The sequence below is a fragment of the Chaetodon auriga genome, chromosome 8 (assembly GCF_051107435.1).
Source record: "Chaetodon auriga isolate fChaAug3 chromosome 8, fChaAug3.hap1, whole genome shotgun sequence".
NCBI classification, from domain to species: domain Eukaryota; kingdom Metazoa; phylum Chordata; class Actinopteri; order Chaetodontiformes; family Chaetodontidae; genus Chaetodon; species Chaetodon auriga.
The window spans coordinates 20,977,501-21,000,836 of record NC_135081.1 but is presented as its reverse complement, the minus strand read 5'-3'; the positions used below and the strand labels follow the sequence as shown (position 1 = coordinate 21,000,836).

The 23,336-nt window shown below is 42.0% G+C and overlaps 1 protein-coding gene across 2 annotated transcripts in view; it reads right to left on the bottom strand.

Annotated features, from left to right (window-relative positions):
* Window positions 1-1,821: 1,821 nt before the first annotated feature.
* The window catches only part of rftn1b (raftlin, lipid raft linker 1b), a 97,843-nt gene continuing 76,328 nt past the window's right edge, over window positions 1,822-23,336 (bottom strand). For both annotated transcript variants that reach the window (XM_076737346.1, XM_076737347.1), the window contains exons 8-10: window positions 12,744-12,847; window positions 7,804-7,879; window positions 1,822-7,042 (exon numbers count right to left, since the gene is read on the bottom strand). In XM_076737346.1, coding sequence (XP_076593461.1) covers window positions 6,383-7,042; window positions 7,804-7,879; window positions 12,744-12,847 — 840 coding nt within the window. In that variant the 3' untranslated portion in view covers window positions 1,822-6,382. The remainder of the gene's footprint in view (window positions 7,043-7,803; window positions 7,880-12,743; window positions 12,848-23,336) is intronic.

Here is a 23,336-nt window from a genome sequence, read left to right as displayed (position 1 = left end):
CACATCCAATACAAACATCTTGGGCTGATTTCACGGGTGCAGTGAATTGTCGATCAGTCATTTCAACAGTGAACACCTGGCACAGCCATGTAGCTCCACCTCTGAGTGAACCCCAGGAGCCCTCTGGGCACAAAGGCCCAAAACCTGCTCTGAATCAACATTAAACCCACCCTGCACACTGCTGTGGCTTCCTGTGCTTCAATCATGAAAACAACATGTTTTCCACTCACAAACTTCATTATTCAAAACATGCTGCCCTCAGCAAGTTGTTGTGAAGCATTTCCTCTGGGTCGTACAGTGGAACCTCGAGGATGTAACGCCCCGGGTCATAAGTTTAACATCCAAACCACAGGCTCCGTGTGCTTCTGACCAGCTTAGCGACTCGCCAGCGGTCCCCAATCTGACTAAAGAGCCATTAACACCTCCTGCAGTGAACAGAATGGATATGGTGTTTGTGGCTTTGGTTGAAGGCAAAGCCCTGCTCTTAATGACCCTACGCTCCCCCGGGCTCCGAGCTCATGATGGATTACACTGGCTGTGTTGACTCAACTGTAAATATAGCTCTGTTCATAAACACCGTTGGGTTGCTGTGACGGGTGCCAGCCTTGGTTTTTATGTGAAATATTGATGCAGGAGGGACAGTTTTGGGGCTAAATGGTATTGTTGTGGTGTTGGGTGTAATAACTATAAAGCTGATCTATTCTAAGGCCTCCACAGTAATGAAGGTAATAACCAGATGGAGCAATTTTAAAAAAAAACTTCTCCTCTCTCGGAGAAACAGTGATTTGGATCTGTAAGTCTCATTTCTCTGCTGCAGTCTGCCTCTTCTTGTGTTTTCACTGTGTGCAGTGGACTGAAGCTGTCATTTCATCTTTCAGTTACTTTCTGTATTTCTCCAAGGGCAGCATGGGCCGTCCTTGAGTAGAACTAGATCACCACATGTCTAAGAGCTTGTTTTTGTTGGTTAATGACACAGAGACAACTGGAACACTAAACATTATGTCTGCTGATTGTCAAGGTTGCAGGTGCAGCTGTAACACACCAATCCGGTCTTGGTTTTAGGTTTTTCCTATGATTTCTATACTTTTTTGTGAGAATCTTGCAGAGTGGAAAGTACACCAGTTCCCCATAGAGATGCTAAAAAAAAAGAAATTCTTTGATGCCATTTACAAGTATGCTTATTTTACATGGTGTGACTTTGCTTTTTGGCACCCAAGCGTTTAAAAGATGCAGTTTTATGCATTTAAAAAGTTATCTTAATATAATTACACCTTTTCTTTGAGTTTTGACATGATTTTACCTAATAATTAAACTGTCATTATCAAGTGGGTTTTATTCTCCATTTTATTTTCCATTCATTTAATTTAATCCATTTTTATGTCCATTCTGTCTTTTCTATGTGAACACTTGGTGCATGTGATGTCTTCCTTACAAAGCCCTTTGAGCTGCTGTCCTATACAGATAAAGTTTATTAGTATTATTACACAGTGATTGCAGTTATGTCACAGTTGTCTCTAATTGTGAACAACAGTAAGACAACTGTGAGAAGCATATTAAATTGGCCCTGTTCTGTTTTTTTGGACTTGATCTTGACTCAGTCTTGTGCTTGGACTTGTCTTAGACTCGGTTTAAGTGGTCTTCATGATGACTGCAGGAGGAGCTGGAATAATGAAACAGCTTTGATGAGTTGACGAGCCAAATCTGGACCCATAATCCTGGGAAAAGCTTTGCACTTGAGCATTTAAGTTACTTGTAATATGAGCTGCCTCAGCAAACAGATACTGAACTTCCTCTGACACAAAAGAAGCAAGGACGCGTGTACACATTAAATATAAATCATTTTATAATATACAAATTGTACAGATGTCATGAACAATAGGAATGTGGACATACTCAGGATCGCAAAGATAAAGAATACTTTTTCTTCCTCGATAGCAAACACTGCTATGCAAGTGACATCAGCACATGATCAAAGATACTCAACATTCAAGATGGCAGCCGAGGTGACAAAAACTAACATCAGAGACAAAAACCCGAGAATACATTTTCCAGAGGCTGTGAGCAAGCTAAAGTGACAACACAGGGGAAAAAAAATGATGGCATCATATTGTATCATGTTCTGTCACTTCTACTCTGCCCATTTCACATCATAGTAGCACACAGGAAATGAACCATTACATTTTATTTTTTTTTTACAGCATTACCAAGAACGATTGCACCAGCGCCACTATTGAGGCTCAGAGACAATTATGCTGATATAAGACAGGAAACTGTATATTACCCTTTTTTTTACACGATGGGTAGAGGGCTGCAAATGTGTATTTAAGTCTAACATTAGTCAAAGGTCTCCTTCTTTTCACGGACGACTACGTTAACATGGTTCAGCATCATTTAACTGATGAAGTGTCAGATCCTGCCCCGCTTTTCTCTCCCCGTCTGTGTTTTTCCTTTTTTTGCAATACCAGATATATAAAAAAAAAAAACACAATTACCCACAGTTCCCTGGAGTGTACTCATGTCAGAGGTTAGACTGCACTGCAACCAATCAGCCCTTATCAGGGAAAGATGGAGCTCTGAAGGCCGCGGCCTCAGGTAGGACGGGCGGACGCAGGGTTGGCTGTAACTTCTGTCAAGGTCCCGATCATCCGTGTTTGTGGATGTCCAACAGGAATGCGGTGTCGGAAAACAGCCATGTGATCATTCCGCCACTTGACTGATTTTTCCAAACTGTGCTCGTCTAGATAAAGCGGAATACGATCTGTCTGTTTTCACAGGATGCCAAAGGGGAATAAACGTCACAGTTTCAGATAAAAAAAAAAAAAAGGAAGAAAGGCTGGAATACTGAAATAAACTCATGTTCATAAAACAGACAGATGACAGTTTATCTTGACGCTGGGGAAAATGAAGAAATTGATTAAATCTGAGGGAAAAATAAGCTGACCAGGATTCAGCTGGGACGTTTCTCAAATATATTCATAATGATCTCGTCAGCTATCAAAAGGCGTCTTCTGCTGCTGCCTGTCGTGCGTCGTGTTTGTCACATTCTGACAAACGTGTGAAAGTGACAGCTGAGTGGTATTTGCTCCCCGGCAGCTCCGATGCACAAAATATTTCTTGAGTACAATAAGTGCTTATTAAAGCTCAAACAGCCGAAAGCTAAAGAAAGAAAAATGAAAAAAAAAAAAAAAATTACCACAGAGAATATCATGATATGATTACATATCTTAATTCAATATAGTGGCTATTTGTCATGTGCTCGTGCAAACTCCTGTGTACAGCTGTGGAAAACCCATTCTGGCTCAAATATGACCCTTGACCTCGTCTGCCATTAGCGATGACCTCACGCTCATGGGTCTGGGCTCTGTCATAGTGGAGGGCGAAAGGACAAGGAGCATATGTTTCGGGGGGTCACATAGGCGTTGACCCCTTAGTTTAAAACCAACAACAGCCCTCGGGAGGTAGCTCGAAGCGTCAGTCAGAAATACATTTCAGCAAGCTTTAGCGGAACAGCAGAGGCAACACAAAGTCACCGTAAAATCTCTTGACTTAAAAACATTCACAATAATAATGGAAAAAAAAATAAAAAATGCTCCAAACGTGTAAAAAATAACTCCAAAACATTACCTTCATATAGACAGACACTTCAAATCTTTTATCCCCTCACTCTGCCAGTAATAAAACAGGGAACAACAGCTTCAAAATACCAACACTGACTGCAGCAAAACTTTCCTGTTTGACTATAACAAACATATAACACTTAAACCACCATTGTGCCTCTAAAAGACATTTCTAAAAGCAGATTGAGGGCCATTTACAGTATAGTAATAAGGCTAAGCTGGTCACAGTTTTTATATTCTACTCTACACAAAAACACTTGCCATTTTACATTGAAAAGAATCTCAGCGGCGGGTGGATTCATTAAGGAGAGCACTTATTCAGCATAATCGATCTTACTTGCGTGTAATTGAAGAGTTTCATCCCCCAAAAAGGAGACACCAAGGTATCATCTGTTCTCATAAAACAAAAGATCCAAATGATGACAAATTAGAGTCTGTATAAAGCAGGACAGCAGGTAGTTTAAGTTCTTGATTAACCGAATGCGAACATTTTAATAAATAGGTTTTCTGACGTGCTTTATGATGGAGTGTGTGTAATTTCCTTGCTAAATTTAACATTTCTAACAGAAACTCGTCCTCCTTGGTGCAAATGAGTCTCTGTGACATCACCGGTAAATCTGAAGGCTGTTTGCTTGACATGTTGAGGTGTTTTGCTGTCAATAGCTCCCCCAATAAGTGACCCCCCCATTACAAATGCATGATTCCTGACAGATACCCCACTGACAAAATCCATTAGTGAGCTAATGAGAGCTCTACACCGTGAACGTCGGCACCTTCCTCCCTCCTCTTCATCTCCCCCCATCCCCCTTTTAAAATGGAAAGCTACTCAATGCCGTGGAACAGCACATTATGACTTGCTTATTGTCAGAAATGATGTCTGGTAAGAGGTGCTTAAAGAGCTGGAGGTAAAATAATGAAGGAAATCTCAACGGGGAATGCGGGACACAAACGGCTGTTACTTTAAATGAGCCTATTCATTTCTTTTATTTGACTCTCTTGTGCTGTGTGGTCTTTCTCGTTCGCTCTCAAAGTCTTTCTTTGTCTCAGCTCCCCCTCAATCTTCAGTTTTGGTCTCGGTAAACAACACGGCTCGGTCCTGACCACACAGCTTAACCTCGTTTCCACACTGACAAGCGCTTTTGTTTGTGGCCACTGACTGGAAATGTAATTAAAAATGCAACTTTGTGCTGAAATAATTCCTCACTTCTGTATGCAAAAGCTAACTAGGTGCATCTAAATATGAGTTCTGCCCTCAAGCTGCAAACATTCAGCTGAATTTCACATCCTTATCTCACTTGGCTTTGAATAAGGAACATTCTGTATGCAAGGTGAGCTTAGCACACCACACCAAAGAGTGATTATCGGCTCTCTTTGAAGCACTTGATGGCTTAGAGCTCAGCGTAAACAATTATCTCTTCACCCTACTTTGGATTGCCTGTCGCAACAAACGCCTTTCCCATCACCTCTACCGGCGCTCTCCTCCAAGCTCCCTCCACATAACGACTTACTGTGGTGCACAGAACGAAGGAACGGGACGTGGTGATACACTCTGTGATCGCGAAAGATGCTTTTCTGAGCATCCTTTACAGTCGTATGGATGAGGAAGGCCTGTCCTGTCTCCACCTTTTAACAGCTGCTGTATCTGGGTAGATCTATTCCGACTTATGTTTAGGTAAGTTTCTCAAACTAGACCTCAAAAGCAAGCAGAGGACTTTCTTTGATCCACAAAATAAAACACCACTGCCATTCTTTCGGTTGATCTATCTGACCCTTATTAGACAGGTTGAAAGCCGAGGGCAAACTGATGTCACAATGAGGATCATGTTGTCACTCCTTAAAGGCCTGGTCACACCAGAAAGTGGCGCAGCGTAATTTATGCCTGTACCTTTAAGACATTTGTCGTTCTTGAGGCTTGGTGACTTCTTGCAGAGCTAGCTGGTAAACTGTTGAATCTGGTGAGCTGAACGCTAACACACTAGCTCTCCTAACTCTTTTCTGTTTTCTCAGGAATGTCCCCCTCTTACATTTTCTTCTCAGCTTTGCACACCGTTTCATTCAATAAAGAGTTTGCGTGTTAGCTTGTTGTCGCTAATGGGACAACAAGTTCACACGGTTTTTTCGAAAGACGTGTTTGTAGCATGGACAGCTGTCTCATAATCGTCTGCAGACTTTGCCTCTTTTGTGGAGCCTTATGTACTCTGACAGAGGAGGTTAAATAAAAGTGGATGTGGCAGCACAGCCAGAAAGCTAAGAGTCTTTCTTCGCTCATAGTCAGACAGACTTGCTTGCTGTTGGTCAGTGGTGCAAATTTGTGTGTCAAACGTGTTGTGAGGAGTTTATGTGGATTTACTTAAACGCTGGGTTGACCAGGCCTTTCTCATTCTTCTTAAGCAAAAGGAGAATCCACCCAATCTGATGCATCATTGTAGATATTCAGCCCTCTGCTGATCCGCATCCAGGTCTTCCAGTGTCTCCACGGTGACTGTCCTGCACCATCATCTCCTGTTTTGGGTATGTACATTCAGTATGTGTGGTTATACAGTAGGGCTGATGTCTGCAGTCACATGAATTCGTTCTGTTGCTGTACTGTGGCAGGTTGGGGGGGAGGGATTGTCTATGAAAGACGGTGTTTGGAGTTTGGAGAATGCTGCAGCGATGGGGATTGAAGCCCCTCTAATTTGGATCAGGGACAACACTGTGGACCAGTTCTTAATGGGGAATTTGAGAGGTAGGGCGGGGAAAAACCTTGACTTTGACTGCTTGGGCTACTCTTGCATCTCCTCTGGGCTTTGATTGGTCGGTGTGGCCTGTGAATCTGCCACGATCTCCTTGGCGACGACCTCCATGCCCGCTGGCTCTCCTGTCTTGATCGCGCTCTCTTCATCCTCGTCCTTCTCCTCATCCGTCTCGACCCCGTTTTCGATCACAGCCTCAACTTTCGCTCCACCCTCTTCCTCCTTTTCTTTGGTCTTGCTCTGTGTTTCGACGGTCGCAATGATTTCTGTCACCTCGTGGACCTCGCCATTTTCGGAGGGCTCGCCGTTCTCTTTTGATCGCTCTTCATCCAGTGCCATCTTTTCTTCTCTCTCTTCCTCTGTGCCATTTTCTGCTCCGTTGTCTTTTATCTCTGCTCTGCCATCTTTCTTTTCAACAGTCTCTATGCTGATATCGATCCCATCATCAATCTTTCCAACTTCCTCACACCTCACCTCCCTTTCTTTCAACGTCTCACTTTCTCTTGCATCTGCTGCGTTCACCCTTTCGTCCCTATTCTTGTCTTCCTCTTTCTCAACCTTTTCTCTGTCATCAAGAATCTTGGGATCCTCTACATCCTTCTCATTTTTTGTTTTCTTCTTCTTCTTGTTCTTTGCTGTGTCTTTGATGCAGTTCTTGTTGGACTTGCTTCGGGCCTTGAAGATCAATTTCTGAAACATTCAAAATTGACATTAGCATGTTAGTAGAGTGCATTGTAGCTCCTTCAATATGCTTTTGGGCACAAAACAGTACAGACAGACTTAATTAAGAATGGATCACAGTGGATCTAATATTGGAATGGGATAACGAGCTAATTCAAATAAGTCTCATTGATGTCGAGAAGGAAATTGAGGCCATTTTGAGGGGAGTTATTGGTGGCCTCAAGGCCTGCCGTCTGACCAAACAAACAGGCAAAAATTTAATGCAAAATGTTCTCAATTACTTGAACAACTTCTGCAGGGTTCAACACACCGCAGGGATCGAGAGAACTCAAATAAACTGCAGAGAAACGGGCAAGAAAATCTTGTTAACGCTAGAAATTCCCTGAGTCTTAGGGCCTATTAAATTTGTTGTTGTGACGGCAGTTTAAATTCGGGTCGCAGAAAGTGTCAACATGAATTCATTCCACTGTGGACAAAGGTTAGCTTTAGAGGTTATCACCACCCTTCAGGGTCGCCAAGAAAGCATTACCGACCCCGCTTCCCCAAACAACACATTTGTCCGTTGCTGAGGAATTCCTCAAACAGAGAAGAATCCATCCACATATGTTCAAGGCTGTGGGTGTTTGGCTACTTAAAGCCAAAACAGCTGTGGAATGGGAGGTGGCAAAAGGTGATGTTGGCCTTGGATATATGGTGAGCAGGTGACAAAACATCTGGTGGGAGAGCCCACATTAGCCAAGAAACACAGAGAGAAGTTTGAGGCAGCGTACCTTCGATTCCCTCCGCTTTCGGCCCAAGATGGGTCTCTGCAGGAAAACAATCTGTTTGGTGGACAGACTGCCGTCACTGAAAGATGAAGACAGAGAGAGGGAAAGGAAAAGCTGAAAGTGATGCCATTTCAATGACATGTAATTGAATCTCTTTAATCAAACCGTTTTTTGGTACTAACTTATTTAGAAATGATTAAAAATAAAATGAGAATGAATAGCAGATGGAAATTTTCCCACTTGCTTTTTTAAACATTTAGAAACAATGTCACAAACACTGACAGACCCTTCATAATTCATTGTTTTCTTTGCGTGAAAAATTGTTGCAGAACTTCAAGATAAACATGTATAATTCATTGAGGTAAATCCTGGGATAACACAGAGCGATCCACTTGCTCTCCGACCTTCCATCGTGATAGCCAAATGATCGCCGGCCGCTGCTCATGCCTCACACTCTTATCTGACAGTTTAAGGATGCAGACTCACATTCGTGGCCCAACCTCTTTACTGCTGTCATCTGTCAGTGTCGTTCCCTCACTTTCTCCCTAGAGTCTTGCGAGGAAACTGATATTTCACATGCAAGGGTGCAGATTTTGACGTTTGCCTGGTTGTCTGTGTGCAACTTGTGAACATCTTCAGTCTCTCAGGACATGCATTTCTTCTCTTTTCCTCAAATTCCCCAAATATAATCCTCCATCCCATGCTCATGCCACACTCCTGTGTTCCAAGGGGGATAATCTGCTCATGCTGACAGATTAATCGTGGCAGGAAATGCAGATTCATTTCTGAGTGGGTTTCCTGTCTGTCATGCTCACTCTCACTCCTTCGTCGGCTCATCTTTATCGTGCACAGCCCCTTTCATAGTCCGGTGTGCTCTCACGACTAGCTCCCCACTCAGTTTTACCTCTGCTTTTATCTCCTCTGACAGCCACGTTTGTGACAGTTTTATTGTTTGTTTCTGCTTTATTCCTTCTATTATCTTTTGCTATTACTGGACATGGCTTAAAAGGAGATATGTTGTCCTGCGCTGGTATCTGACACAAGTTCAAGAACGCGTGCGTGCGCACACACACAAAGGTTAGATGCTGTCTAAAGTTAAGCTGCCCGCTCAACCTTGCACATGAGGCAAGATGGCAGGTTTATGATCGCTGCAGAACCCTAAAAGCCTGCAACAAATCTTCCCTTTCTCGACATCAAATGGGTTTGAGACTCCTCCAGTGGAAGGCTTACTATCTAAACCATCCAAAGCCCACCACAACTTCTTTTTTCCATTACCTTCTTCCTTCCACCATTTATCCATACGCTATTTTCTAGGCTGTCAAGAATGCTGGATGGCTTCCTGGCGAATCAAAGCTGAAAACTCACCCAGAGTTCCCAGCAAAAGCCCCAGCCCATTAAGCTAGAAAGAAGTGGATGACTTAGAAAATTACAGGCCTTTACTGAGCCCACAGTTGGCTGTCACTGTCAGCCTGCTATTATAACTTGAAGCCATATAGAACACCAATAGCCTGTGTCAATTTATGAGCGAATGTACTTGTTAGTGGCTTCCTCTGTAGGGAAATAGTCTGCTGCACACCTCTGCTGCAAACTGCTGCACCCAAAAAAATCTCTCTTCTAAAAAAAAGGTTGAAAAAGACGATAATGTTTACGGTGATCACATTTAATCCAACTAATTTAGCCACCTGTAATAAGTAACTAATTTGTCTAAACCTTCTTGCTTCCTTGTTCACTTGCTCCATAGTTAATGTGGAGAAATTCACATTTACTGTAGTTAATGGCTCCAAAATGTAATTACCATCTGCATTAATTGAATGCACTGAACATGAATGCATGCACTGAGACAACTACATGAATTAATGTTGTGTGGAGAAGGCGCTGAGCACCAGTTAGCATTAATTTCAGACGTTGCTGAGATCACTGACACTTATCCGACCCCTCCAGATGAAGTGCAGTCTGCAAACCCTCAGACTACAAAAAAACATGCATTTGCAAATTTGCTGTTTAAAAACGGAGGAGTCAACACCACAAAAACAAGCGTAATGAGTATTGCTAATCTGAAATAGATCATCAACCATTATTCTGCTGTACAAAATGTTCTGAAGGCAGGGAGAGGAATGAGCTCCGTCTCGTACTGTATCTAGGCCGACTCTGATTAATTAGCCATGTTGTGCTGTTGTGTTGTGGCATTTTGAGAGAGAGGAGAGAGGAAGAGGGGAGGTGGAAAAAAAACAAAGGATGAAAATAGAGAGGTAATTAATCAGCTGTACTGTGAAAGAGCAGCAAACGTGACCAGCTGATGAGGTGCCGAGCAAAGTGTCGGTCAGTGCACTGATGGAAAACACACACTTCATCCGTATGACACATCCCAACATATTAAAGAATAGATTCACACACAGAAACGCCTGCACGCACCTTCAAACTGTTGAATGAGGTCCCTCGCTAAAGCGATTTCATTGTGAGTGACGGGGGATGAAATCCGCAGCCCTCGCTCTGTGCATAAATCCATTCTAAAGTTTGGCTTCAGTGTCAGTTTGGCAAATCGGGTGCGGATCCTCCAAAGTTACAGTCTTTTTAGCATGAAATTCCCTCTTGTGCTTCGCCGGACAATGTTTCTGTGGTGAGTCTGAGCAGAGGGGCAGGAGGTCGGGTTTGATACGAACATGACCGATCCAGCTGAACTTTAGAAATCATTTTAGCACAGATGAGGGACGGTGGCTTTTGTTCCCTGTCACTTACACTGAAATAACTTTTACTGTAGAAGGGATTGACCAGTCGAGTTAAAAAAAAGTGAAATTCTCCTTTAAGGCAAAATACGGGTTAATATTTTGCTAGTTATGTACTAAGAATGACAGCACACTATGCCTCGTTATAGAATAAGTAACTATGTAATATTTTTACTTATTACTCTTTACTTGTCTTTTACTTTTTAATATTACTATCCTGCCACCAGCAGCTGGTTTCATTCTGTCGCTAATGCAGCCAGGACTGGCACGGCAGTCAGTCCTGGCTGTTTAACCGACGCTGTTGCATCCACCATTTTGCCAAATTTGTGAAAAAAACGTGACCAAACTACAGCGTTTTGTTAATGCTGGTTTGTCTCGTGGAATGTAGCTGTCCTGTGATCAATGTACTGCTTGCAAAGCTAGTCATTAGCATTAGTCATTAGCATGAGGCTAATGTATCCCTCAAATAAGATACGTTACTGTGAACTTTGAATTGCACATAAGAACACATGTATAATAAAATAATGTCTTTGTATTACTGCACAGTTGAAAACGCAGTAAAAATATATAAGCGTATTTGACAAGATAAGTTGCACTATATGAATGCATATATATACTGTATACAGTGTATATATATATAATACGGCATGGTAATTCACTGTTAAATTATTGCTGGGCTAACTGTTCCATATTTTGCTGTTTTCATTTTTACTTTGTGAATCCTATGTATACATTTACTAGATTAACTATAATTATGTGTCGTGCTTCATTTGGGGACTTAACGTTCATCTTTCACTTGTTTCTTCCACGAGGGATTATGAAGCTAATCTGACAGCTAGTCTACACTTTACTGAATCCAGTTTCGCTGCAGCTCTACTCATTCATTGTTATCATATGGTTTAACTCCTGTTTTTCTCATTTCTAGTGAATGTCATTGAATGTGTTGTCCAAAAATGGTTGTTGCACTGTTTTCCCACAGCTGCTCCTAATAGCTATGGTATGCTAACACACACAACATTATCTTAATCATTACTAGTGTGAAGCATTGTATGATTACATTGTGCATTTAAAGCTGCAGCTCTGTTAGAGGACGAAGGCTTTGACTGTATTGCGTTTATCATTTTTCTGTGTATTATACTATCTTGTACACCTGCAGTGTGAGCGGTTTCTGTGACTGTGAGCCTCAATCAGCCACACTGGAGTGAAATAACGGATGGTACAGAACATCATCAGCATGTTGACGAACAAGTTCTGTTTTGAATCGAAGCTCCTCAGCGTGCCTGAGGAACACGCGAGGCCTTTGACCATAAGCGGATGTACACTCATATAGCAGCCGTGAGTGATGAGTCAGCACAGGCTTAGCTGAGGGACCGTTACATTTCTGTGAAGAGATTTTCCACCAACAGTCAGAGCTGCTGCTCGACTTGAAGCTCAGCCTAATTTGGAACAGATTTGGGTCACTATTTTCTGAAGGCTGCCATATTTCTTTGTACAATAACTTGAACAGACGAGTGTGTGCGTTATAATTTCTACAGTGTTCCAGTTTTATCAGGAATAATGTAGCATATGCAGTAGGTTATATGCTCCTGCTGCAAGCTTCTTTGGATTTTAAGTTGCAGTAACTTTTCACACAAGGCTCCGTTTTCAGCTTCATCACTCTTCAGAAAAACTTTGCGGGTCTTGTTTAAACCTAAGAGTATTCTGTGTTCTTCATAAAGGCTGCGGTGCCTCAGAGCTGTTACATCAGGTTGTAGTGACAAAAAGCTACTTCGCCGTTATCTTGTGAAAACCACGTATCTCCCAAATGTCAACTCTTTTTATGAAATAATAAGAAGAATCCTGTTTCAAGCTCGGCGCAGTGTGTTTTTGTGATAATCCGGTGGGTTTTTAAATGATTCAGGAGCAAAGCTGGAATAATAAAGTACTTTTTATTCAAGTAGGCCTACTGCACTTACATTCAGTAAGATTTTGAGGTATACCTGTACTTTTTTGATATCTCTCACTGCATTCAATTTTATTGTCTATTTTCTTTTCGGATATATTTCAATATCTCCATTTTTGCTGATAATAATTTTATTACTCTGATTTGAGGATCTGAAGTTGGTTTTAATTGATAACACATGAGCTGCTGCCATTGCAGTTTCTGCTGGTTGCCAACAGGGGTCGTTAGAGGTCATAGATTACTTAATGCCCCATTAATAGTCAGATCCGGGTCATTACCTGTTAGTCTTGATTACAGGAGTTGGCAGCACACAGGTGAGTCTCCATCCATACGTGGCCAGGGACTGAAGCAGAGGAACATAATCTGCCTTCACCTGCAAACCCTGTGGACAAAACAAGATGTCCATTACAGCCTGTCCAAACAGCCTGAGCATAATCCCCTAAAACACATACACACACACACACACACACACACACACACACACACACACACACACACACACACACACACACAGCGCAATGAACGGCATGTATGTTAGACAGAGAAATGCATTTGCTACTTTAACACAACGCATGTGCGCTGTCTTAGAGGTTGTCAAAGCAGTGCACGCAGGAAAGATTAAAAACCTAAACATAAATCAGCTGCTGCAGAAACTCCCCGGCTGCGATGAGTCAACATGGCAACCATCTCTATTCATGACAAGTGTGTCAGCACAGTAAGTCCTGAAACAAACAGACTGCTCACGAGAAGCTGCTCACTTTGCGGTAAACATTTTAATGCTGTTACAGTACCATTAAATGAGCCTCTGTGACAGATTTAAATCAGGAATAGACGAAACACAAACACTTGATTTTAGGGGGAGTCTGTAATCCAACCTGAAATATGCACAGATTGCTTCATGTGCTTTCAGAGCATACACACATACACATCCTGTTTGGAGAGGAAGTGTGCTGTGGTTTGCCATTCTTGCCATTTTAGACACCTGCCAAAAATGTGAAACCGCGACACGTGGCAGTCAGATTGCTCATACCTACAACAACATATGCACTCACGCACACACACACACACACACAAAAACACACACACGCCCAAAGAGCTGCCAGTTATTAAGACCTCAAGGAACGGCTTTATATTCTGCAAACTGATGCCTAAAGTTACGCTACGTGCAAAAGAAAAATGATTTGGATGAAAAGAGTGAAATGAAAGTCTCAGCATTTGGGGCCGTTAGCTTTTTTACATAAATTCGAGACCGTTACACTCGATGGTGTAGTATGAGTACTGATATGAGTCAAAAAGGAAGCGAACATGAACGAAGCACACCTCAGAACTTCCCAGAGTCTATTCATAGCGTACTGATCAACTGTACAAGAACAGAGACCTGAGAATACATCACACCTACACGCGCCACATTAGCCTTCACTGTACTGTGAAGTGTGAAAGTCTTCTCTAATTAAAGCTGCACCAAGCGAGGTTTACATGTGAAGATACTGTACCCTCGCCTTCATCAGCCTCCATCACAGAGAGCCACGTTAACACACATGAGCTTGTTGTGTGCAGTTTACGGATGACACTGTACTTCGCATCTTTTGAACAGGTACCTCTTGCTCCTGTTTAGGAGCTGCCAACACGAGGAGCTGAGTGACAGTGAACAGCCCTGATTCCAAACAGAATCCAGTAATTTGCAAACAAACTGTGTTTACAGACAACAGTTTTAGAAAGTGTTCCAGAGCTCATGGTAATATCTTTTATCCATCCTCGCCTGTGAACGACTGAGCCTTTCCAGGATGCCCCTTTCATACCCAATCATGATACTATCACCTGTTACCAGTCAACCTGTTTACCTGTGGAATGTTCCAAACAGGTGTTTTTGGAGCGTTCCACATCTTTCCCAGTCTTTAGTTGCTCCCGTCCAAACTTGTTTGAAACATGTCGCTGCATCAAATTCAGAATAAGCAGATACTGGTTGAATTTTTACAGTGTTAAGATTCTTGGAAATAACACTTCAAATCTTTCCTTTGCTCAAATAACATGCTCATGTCATATAACGGCATATTTTAGACGAGGGAGGAAGTGATTGTGGGATAAAGCATTACCACTTCTGTTAATACTATTAAGTAACACATCCTCTACTGACATACAAGTAATACCAGAACAGCAGCTATGAGAATGACATGGATTACAACTATTAGTACTACTAAACACCACCATCTGCTACAACAGCAATGACAGCAACTCTACTGAGTAAAATTGCTTCCACTACCACTACACTTATACCTAAGTGTTTGATGTACTTGTATAAATGCATGTTGTATAAATGTATAATTAAATGTACTTCACCAGATTACAGTTGCCACTCTTATTATAATACTGCTACTACTGTGAATACTTCTACTTTTGCTGCTCTTCATCAAAACAGCAGTAGTATTGTTACAATAACTGCTACTGCAACTACCACCATTATGATTACAGGAACTACTACGAGTAGTCAAAGTAGTGCAACTGCATTCACTGCTATCCTTTGAGCTGTAATTACTACTTGTACTAATGCTGCTACTGCGAGTATGATTACTACTACCACTATTACCTCTGGTGGCTGTCGTGGGCACTCAAACAGAGAGAATAAAGCGTGAGAGCATTTCTGAGAAAAGAGGGGCTGATCAGCATGCAGTGCTCATTTTCTGCCATGAGACAGACTTTACGTCAAAACACTTAAACCCACTCCACCGCAAGCCCTCATTTTTCTTCCGCAGATTCTTATTGACCAGGATGACAGAACATGCACAAACAGACCTAGAGCAGTCACATATCAGGCTGTAGGTTGCAAAGAGCTAATCGTTAGACTACAAGACACTGCTCCAGACATTATTTACACAAGCATTGCTTTCTAAGTTCCCACAGGGAGCGGCGCATCTACATTTTTGGGGAGTTTGTGTTGGAATCAGTCCCAGAAACAGGCTCTCTTTCAAAGCTTGCCTGCAAAGTAAATTGAGAAATAATTTTTCTGTAATGGCTTGCTGTTCTTTGGAGTAGGTGAGAGTTAATCACAGTCCCCGGAGTCTGGCTCCCCTCTCTTCCTGACTTATTATGCAGGGCCACCGCGCTGCATCAGCCCTCCAGCGCCAACCTGAGAGCCTGAAAAACAAAGTAATCACACCGCCATCTTTGTCTTCGATGTTATCAGAGTGGCTGTAAAGGACCACACTGTAAGAGGCGAGAGGAGCTGCGGTTTGACCACCTCAGTCGGAGCTACTTTAAATTAAATTTTCCTGAGATCATCACATCGCACACATGAACACGTTTGTGCCTTGTGACCGCCTTGCTAAAGGGCAGCTCACCAGGTGGAGGAGAATATGTCAGACACTTTCACTGTCACGGTTCTCCCAGCTGATGATGGTAACTGCAACTCTGCAGAGACAATAATCCACATCTGATCTTTACAGTTTTTGATGCTCAATCCTCTCTATCACTTTCGGAGAAGGTGTAGATTTATTATCCAGTGTTTGGGACCGAGGCCTCAGATAAAGTTTGTTTCCCGGCCTGTGGCAGAGGAGGGTGCAGCTGCAGATGAACTGGAAGTTCAAAGTGCCCTCTCACAGTCAGCTCAACAAAAACACACGTATATTGTTTTTCCTTTAACCCCGTCCACTGACTGCAAGGAAGACATAACAAACCATATTTCTGTTTTTCACCAGCTCTGAGTATAGCTGTAATTTTGCAGACTACTGGGGTCAACAGGTTTGCAGACACAGTCCAGTAATGATGAAGCAAATACCTTTTAAAAAAGGGCATTCAGATACTGTTCCTGATAGGCTCGCTTGGCCCGGAGCGTTGTCACAGCAACAGAAAATTCAGCTTCCACTATGTTTAAAAGCTCTGAAGTAACCTTTTTCTGAGAGTGATTGGCCCTTTCAAAAGAATCTCAAAGAAATGTTTCAGTCTGCTATTTTTTCTCCATAGGTTCCTCACAGCTAGATGTTTTTAATCAGCTCTGTGTTAATAATATATAAGATGACGCATAAGCTTATCAGCCAGCTTTAGTATTGGGCACTGGCTGATTAAGAAGCTGGAGGCTCTTCCAAAACATGCTAGCAGTTTGACAAAAGACGTTCACCACAAGGTCCATTTAGAAGCTAGAAGATGGGTTTGTTGTTGTGTAACTGTAGATGTTCAAATTTCCATTTTTCCGAGCACTACGGGGACTTCTTGTCCACATCGGCTTAAAAATTGAGAATGAAAATTCATTCTTGACCTAAGAGGTAGTTTAAGAATGTAATTACTGCATGAAGTATGCATCCAGGCCCTCGCCGAGCACACCTACCACCATCTAGGGACCTTTTCCCTGCTTACAATTGGTTTGCTGCAACAATAATACAGCTTAATAAAAGGCATCAAAAGTGCACCCAAACTTCAGGCTTTCATGAGACATTTGGCAACCTTTGAGTCAGGGCGAAACTATGTGGTCTGGTACCACAGGATGAGGCAGTTCAGAAAAACAAAGGATCAGCCAGCACACGGAGTTGTTACTGTTCCTCCTGTGCTGTCAGAGAAAGCTTTTATCATGTACTTTTGCAGGGAGAATTATAATATTAGTATCTGATGACTGAAACTGATGATTCAAATGGAGGCTCTGAGACAGATCATCAGGCAAATCACCAACTTAAAAGCAGCAGCCATAATTATTTTATATTATGAAAAGAGATGTCTCAGAGTCATATTCTGACAGCAGAGCCCAGAGTTCCTCCCCGTGTCTCTGTTTATCACTTTGTTTAATTAGCCTGCAGGCTAGTTAGCTAGTTTTTTTTTTTAGGTTAACTGAGCCGACTCTTTTAACCACAGACTGCTTTGGAGAAGAGAGGAACAGGAGATGAAGACAAGCCAGTTTCTGTGTCATGTTAACCTCAAATCTGCCTCATTGGATGGCTTTTTTTCATCACCTAAACTCCACACACTCACAGCACTGGGTCCTCTCTGATGTTCCTTCAGTCTGCTGCTTATGTGAATTAAATCATTTTCTGATGACCTTCATGAAATGGTTGCGAGGCAGTGGAGTAAGAGGTACTCTGACCCTTTACTTGAGTAAACGTATCGTTAAAGCAATCTAAAAATACTCTGTTACTCGTGAAAGTACATAAATCGAACCTTCTGATTAGTGGATGACCGCTCTACCTCCTGGGTGTGTAGAGCTAAAACAAGCATTTAAATGAAACCATGTAAGCAGTTTAGAGACGAGGGGGTCACACGTCAAAAAGGTCACAAACCAGTAGTTTAATCTTTAACAATTAACTACAGTTTTCAATCCAAACTCTTCACTGAAAAGTAATTAGTAGCAAAACAAAATAGTTTATACTGTAAATGTGAGTAAAAGTACCTCAAAATTGCACTTAGATACAGTATTTGAGCAAATGTTACTTTCCACCACTGCTGCTGGGACGTTCATGGTTAAACAGCTACATGTTAGGTGCATTTTATTACTTGTTTCTAATATCTTACTACACCTGATAAACAACCGCACCCTGTAAACCAAAACCTCTGCCTCCATCTCAGATCTACCGCATCATCGTCATGTCCTCTGACAGAGCGGCTGCGATCTCTCACTTGCAGGGACAGTGCAAATTACTCTCCTTCTATCTAGGTCACCTCTCCTCTCACCCAAGTCAGAGAGTATAGAGATATCATGGACAGGGGAAACACGTTAATGATCAGCTCCCTGCACAGCGTGCACACATGCAGGCCACAGCATGCACACGCAGACCCAGAACACGCGTGAAAGCATATACGTACACTGGAAATAATGCACCAGGCTTCATGTTAGAGGAAAACCTGCAAATGTGCATCCTGAGCTCTTTGCCTCGACCACTGAAGTGATTCTTGTGAACCTTTTCTACGTCTTTAAACTATTTCTTCAAAGATCCCTCCCTGCCATGGCGATGCTGTGATGTGGGGCCCTAATCCCATTTTTTTTTTTTTAATTTCTGGAGACTGTGAAGTGCTGCTCTTCAAAGCCGGGGATGCAAGTAAATTCTAGGAGTGAGTGACAACAATGTCAGTGCTGTTAAGCTCCTTTCACTTGCTTTGACTTTGGACTGCCATTTCTTAAATTTGAACCGTGCTGATATCAACTCTAAGGTGTCTTTCTGCAGGAGCAGCCGCTCTCTCTAAACTCTCCATGCAGTTTTTCTGGTTTGTTTTTTGGGTTATGAGTTGTCAAGATCAAGGAGTGAGCAAGCCTGCGACATCATCAAACCACAGGGCTTGAAGTGGTGGAGAAAACATTTGACTTACTGACAGTCATGCGATGATACTCTACTACACATTTTTCCACATATCAAAATAAATCAAAAACTATGTACAGATGGAGCAAATAAAGCACACACACAGCTCCTTATTAAATCTGCCTTTAGATCTTCTACTATCTTTCTGAAGTCAGAGAAAAAACAGTTATTTTAGCTTTAAATCATGTTGTGAACACCAAACTCATAAAACAATAGTTATTTTTATGTTCTAGCTGCTCTAATAATACCCATGAAAGGCTTTTCTCAAGGTAACCAGGGAGCTGGTTTGCAATCTGTCTTACTTTCTGCTCCTACCATTTTTCCAAGTTATGTATAAAGCACTGGTAACCCCTGCACAGAAGTTATCATTTTCTTGTGGATTTTTTTTTTTTTTTTTATTTCATAGTGTGATTGCTGGTACAAGAGCATCCAGCTGCATCTCCGCAGTACCTAATTAGAGTAACAATCACTCATGGCACTATTATTGCTCTAGTAAGGAATATTTTAAACGGTCAGTAACAACAGAAACAAACAAAACAACAACAAATAAAATATTTTCTCATTTTCCTCCAGTGGTACGTGGCCTTGCTGGATCATTTCAGCCTCATGCACTGAGGTTTGGGGATGCTGACACCCTGAAACGGAGGTGAATGGACTCAAATTCCATTCACCGTCTTTGTATTGGGGTGGTGGCACTTGCACACATGGCACATGCAACCAAGATTGGGTGCATGGCTGCATACCACCAGGGGTAAACTGAAGTAAAAATACACTCTTTTGGGATTTGGTTAAATTGATCTCTTAAGGATGATTGTTTGCAGACCCATGGTCAAATACTGTGGCTGTCCATTGATTTTTGACCTCTTTATCCCTGATTTTCCTCTTAAAGGGGCACTTCAGCAAGATTATATGTCAAAGTCAATTTGCTAGCTGTATGGAGAACTACACAGCTTGTAAAAAGTGTTGTGTAGTGACTTGAGTAATCTCAGCTGGGGCTTGAAACAAAAAATTTTAATAGAACACCAGCATTACAAACCATGGGCACAAAGAACATGGGCGTTTATGAGGCAGGGAAGGTCTAAGGAAAGCTGCTTCACAGGAAAGCTTGACCAATTATGGGACTTTAAGTCAAGATATCTAACTAAAGTATACGGAACAGCAAAGCTAAATCAGTGGAGTGCCCTGCAGCAGCATCGCACTGCTGCTGTAACACTGTCAGACTCGCAATGGACAGTTTAAAAAGGATCAAAATCGATGCAGCAGAACCAAAGATATCCCCATATTTATTCCACACTTTCTCCTTCTTGTCAAACTGTGGTGCCCCCTTTACCCACAGTGCAACTCCATCCCAGACAGTTCCTGCGTTGTGCTAGCTGCGGCTATCGTAGCCTCGAGCCTTTAGCCTCCAGCAGCCATGTGGAGCAGGCTGCAGAGAACTGGTAAGCTCACTTCAACTCCACACATCCAGATTTGTTTTTTCATTTTAGAACTTATAGTCTTCAGCCCCAAATGACCTCGACTCAAGTGGCATCAGTTTACGTCATGTTCACACTGAGTGAAACCTTCAAACCTAAAATGTTTTTTTTAAGGTTGCACCATCAGAGAAGATGAAAATCTGATATGCACAATCTGCAAAACATTTCCCTCAGCATGATGCATTTGTAGCATTCTATCTTGAGAATTCAGGGTACAGTTTGTTGCATTTATTTTCAGTCATACATTTGTCATAATGGACCTACTGCAGGTTTTGATAGACTTGAAGTGGATAATGGTGCAACTAACAACAAGGATGAGAGGCCTCTAACAAAAATCAGACTCTTCATCGATGCTAAGGTGAAAAGCAGCTCGTCTTTGAAAACACACATACGTGGATGTTTCCTGCGGCAGCTCGCGCCGGCCAAACATATAAAGAGCAACCCTGGCTGATGTGTGAAGGAGAACATGTTTTGTTTGAGTATTGCTCCTGTGAATCTCAGCGAAAGGAAAGAGGACTTTCAGTACATTAGCTCTAAGGCAGCTCCTGTATTGATTTTCCCACAGGACAAAATAGATGTGAAGCTGGTCCTAATTGGACTTTCATAGCAGAGACCCTTGATGAGTTATATATTTGGAGCACTTCACCGCCATCCATATGGTTCCTATTCAGGTCATTTTGCTCAAGAAAACTGCTGCATCTTCTAATGTATTTAGGACATCTGTACAGAATCTGTGTTGTTTTGCTGTTTGTGATGAAGCTAACAGAAATGTGTGCACCAGCTCTTCAGCACTGGTGGCATTTTAATGCGGAATACAGTATATGAGCACCGTGTACGTAGTATGTTGTTGTTGTTGTTCTGTTTTCCTCCAGGCTGTGTTCTGCTGTCATTTGGCAGAAACAGTTTCCATAAAACTTGGATTTTACTTTGTCAGTTTGACATTTATTTTTGTTGCTTGTTTTCCTCTTTAATTCCTGCCTATGATTTGTTTTGAACTGAAAATCTTTTGACCCAAGAGTTTTTATTCGTCTCGTATGCAACGCTTTCTGTCATTACTTTTATCAGCACTTCAATACTTTCTTAAAAAAATATTTCTGTGTCTTATCACAGTAGAACTCAACTAAATGAAACTTATTTAGTTTATTATTTGGTAGTAAACAAAATAAATGACCCAATAAAATGCCATGTCTTACTTGTCAAGCTGTTCGTGATGAGTGAAGCTCATCAAACTCTTGTAAAAACTGGGGTGTATGTAGTCTTTGTTCCGCAGTGTCGAGCAAGTTACTTGAAAGATGTAATCAATTACTCTTTAGCTGTGTTTCCATCTACTGCCCAGCGAATTTAAAGTGAAATTTTCAAATGTCACAAAAAAGAAAAAACTAAGAAAATTTCCATAAACTGGTTTGGAGGAATAATAATAGGCCATGCAAGGCAGCGTATAAGCTACGTTACGCACGGCTACAATGAACAGAGTAGAAGAAGAAGAACATGTTCTTTCATGTAAGCTTGTGTTGTCCGTGTTGTTGCTGCTACCAGCCATGTTTTTGCTTGTTATGGGAATATGTGGGAAGACGATGACAGCTTCTTCTTCTTCTGCTTCTTCTTTGGCTTTTGTGGTGGTTATGTTCTCTGTCAGAACTTATTCGGCATTAACACCTTTTTGCAAAAACCAGCTCAAGAATTTCCAATTTTGTTGTTTCCATCAAGCTTTTCAAATGCGATCTTTCAAAACACACTTAAAAACACCTTGATGGAGACACGACTATTGAATAAGTAGCAAAAGAGACGAGTGCGATGCTGCAGCTCATCACACTGCTGCTTTTGCACCTGTAAATCAGCACTTTTTATGTTCAAATCCTCTGATTAGCAATGATTCATTTATAAACTGAACAAATAAAAACACTTTTTCCGCCGTCAGCGATGAACAGACACCGTCCCTGAGATGATACACTCCCACTTTACGACAATGTAAATGACTGCTTGAATGAAACAGCTTGTTTTCCTCTGAGCTTCATCCATCCAACCACCTGTCAGACGTTTGGATAAATAAAACTGTAAAACATTTGGAGGAAAATAAGGTGACGTGTATAAAGAAGAAAAGCCACCAGCAGCAGCAGCAATCAATATTCCGCCTTATTTTTTCATTGTAATTATCTCGGCACTGAAACAATAATGAGCTGTGAGGATACTTTGCATACCAATTTTAAGCAGTTATCACAATGAATAGGGATGATGTGAGGCCCTGATCGTCCTTTGTGAAAGAGTGTGTTGTCAATCTGATTTGGCATGCCGCAGATTGCTCGGGCGAAACAGTTTTTGATAAAGTCCCAGTGGAAGAGTTGATTGGATCTCCTGGAACACTGGGTGTCGGCTCGGCGTCGTTGACTGTTGACGTTTCTGAGGGAGCCTTGAAATCCATTAAGCTGTAACAGCATTACCATTCATCTCAGAGGAGTCGAGGCTCTGCTGCCGCCGCCACACAGCTACAGGAGTCTTTTTATTGGCACATGTGGCCATCAGCGCTGGGCCGGACAATCAGAGAGCCACATTTGGGGGACAAAAGTCTCCTTTCACACTTGGACACCCACAGGCCACAAAAAGTCTAAATTCAATTACAGAGATAGCATCGACAAACACATACAGACACACAAAACCGAACTCATCCTCACGCACTTAATGGACAGACGCATGCACATACAGCTGCGTGCGCAAACATGTACACACACACACATACATACAGATGAAAGGCAATGAAATGGCCGCAAACCCTTCAACTCTAGACAGAAATCAATTTCCAACTTGGAACTTGTGCTGAGGACAGACACTAATCGGCGGGCAGATAAGGGCTTGTTTGCCCCTGATAAGACAAGCGACTGCGACACATGTCCCATAAATTGAGATTTGCCAGATTTGCCTTTGGGGCTGTTGGGGGAAAGGTTGGCTGGAGAGTGAGGAGGGGGTGGAAGGGCACAATATCTGAGTGACAACTGATTCCAATACCAGAGAACCAGACTCTTAAAGAGGATTTGTGCTCTAAACGGGGCTGGGCCATGTGGATTAAATAGATTTTTAAATGCCACGATATTAATAAGAGTGTTTTTCCAAGATTGGCTAGTGAAAAATT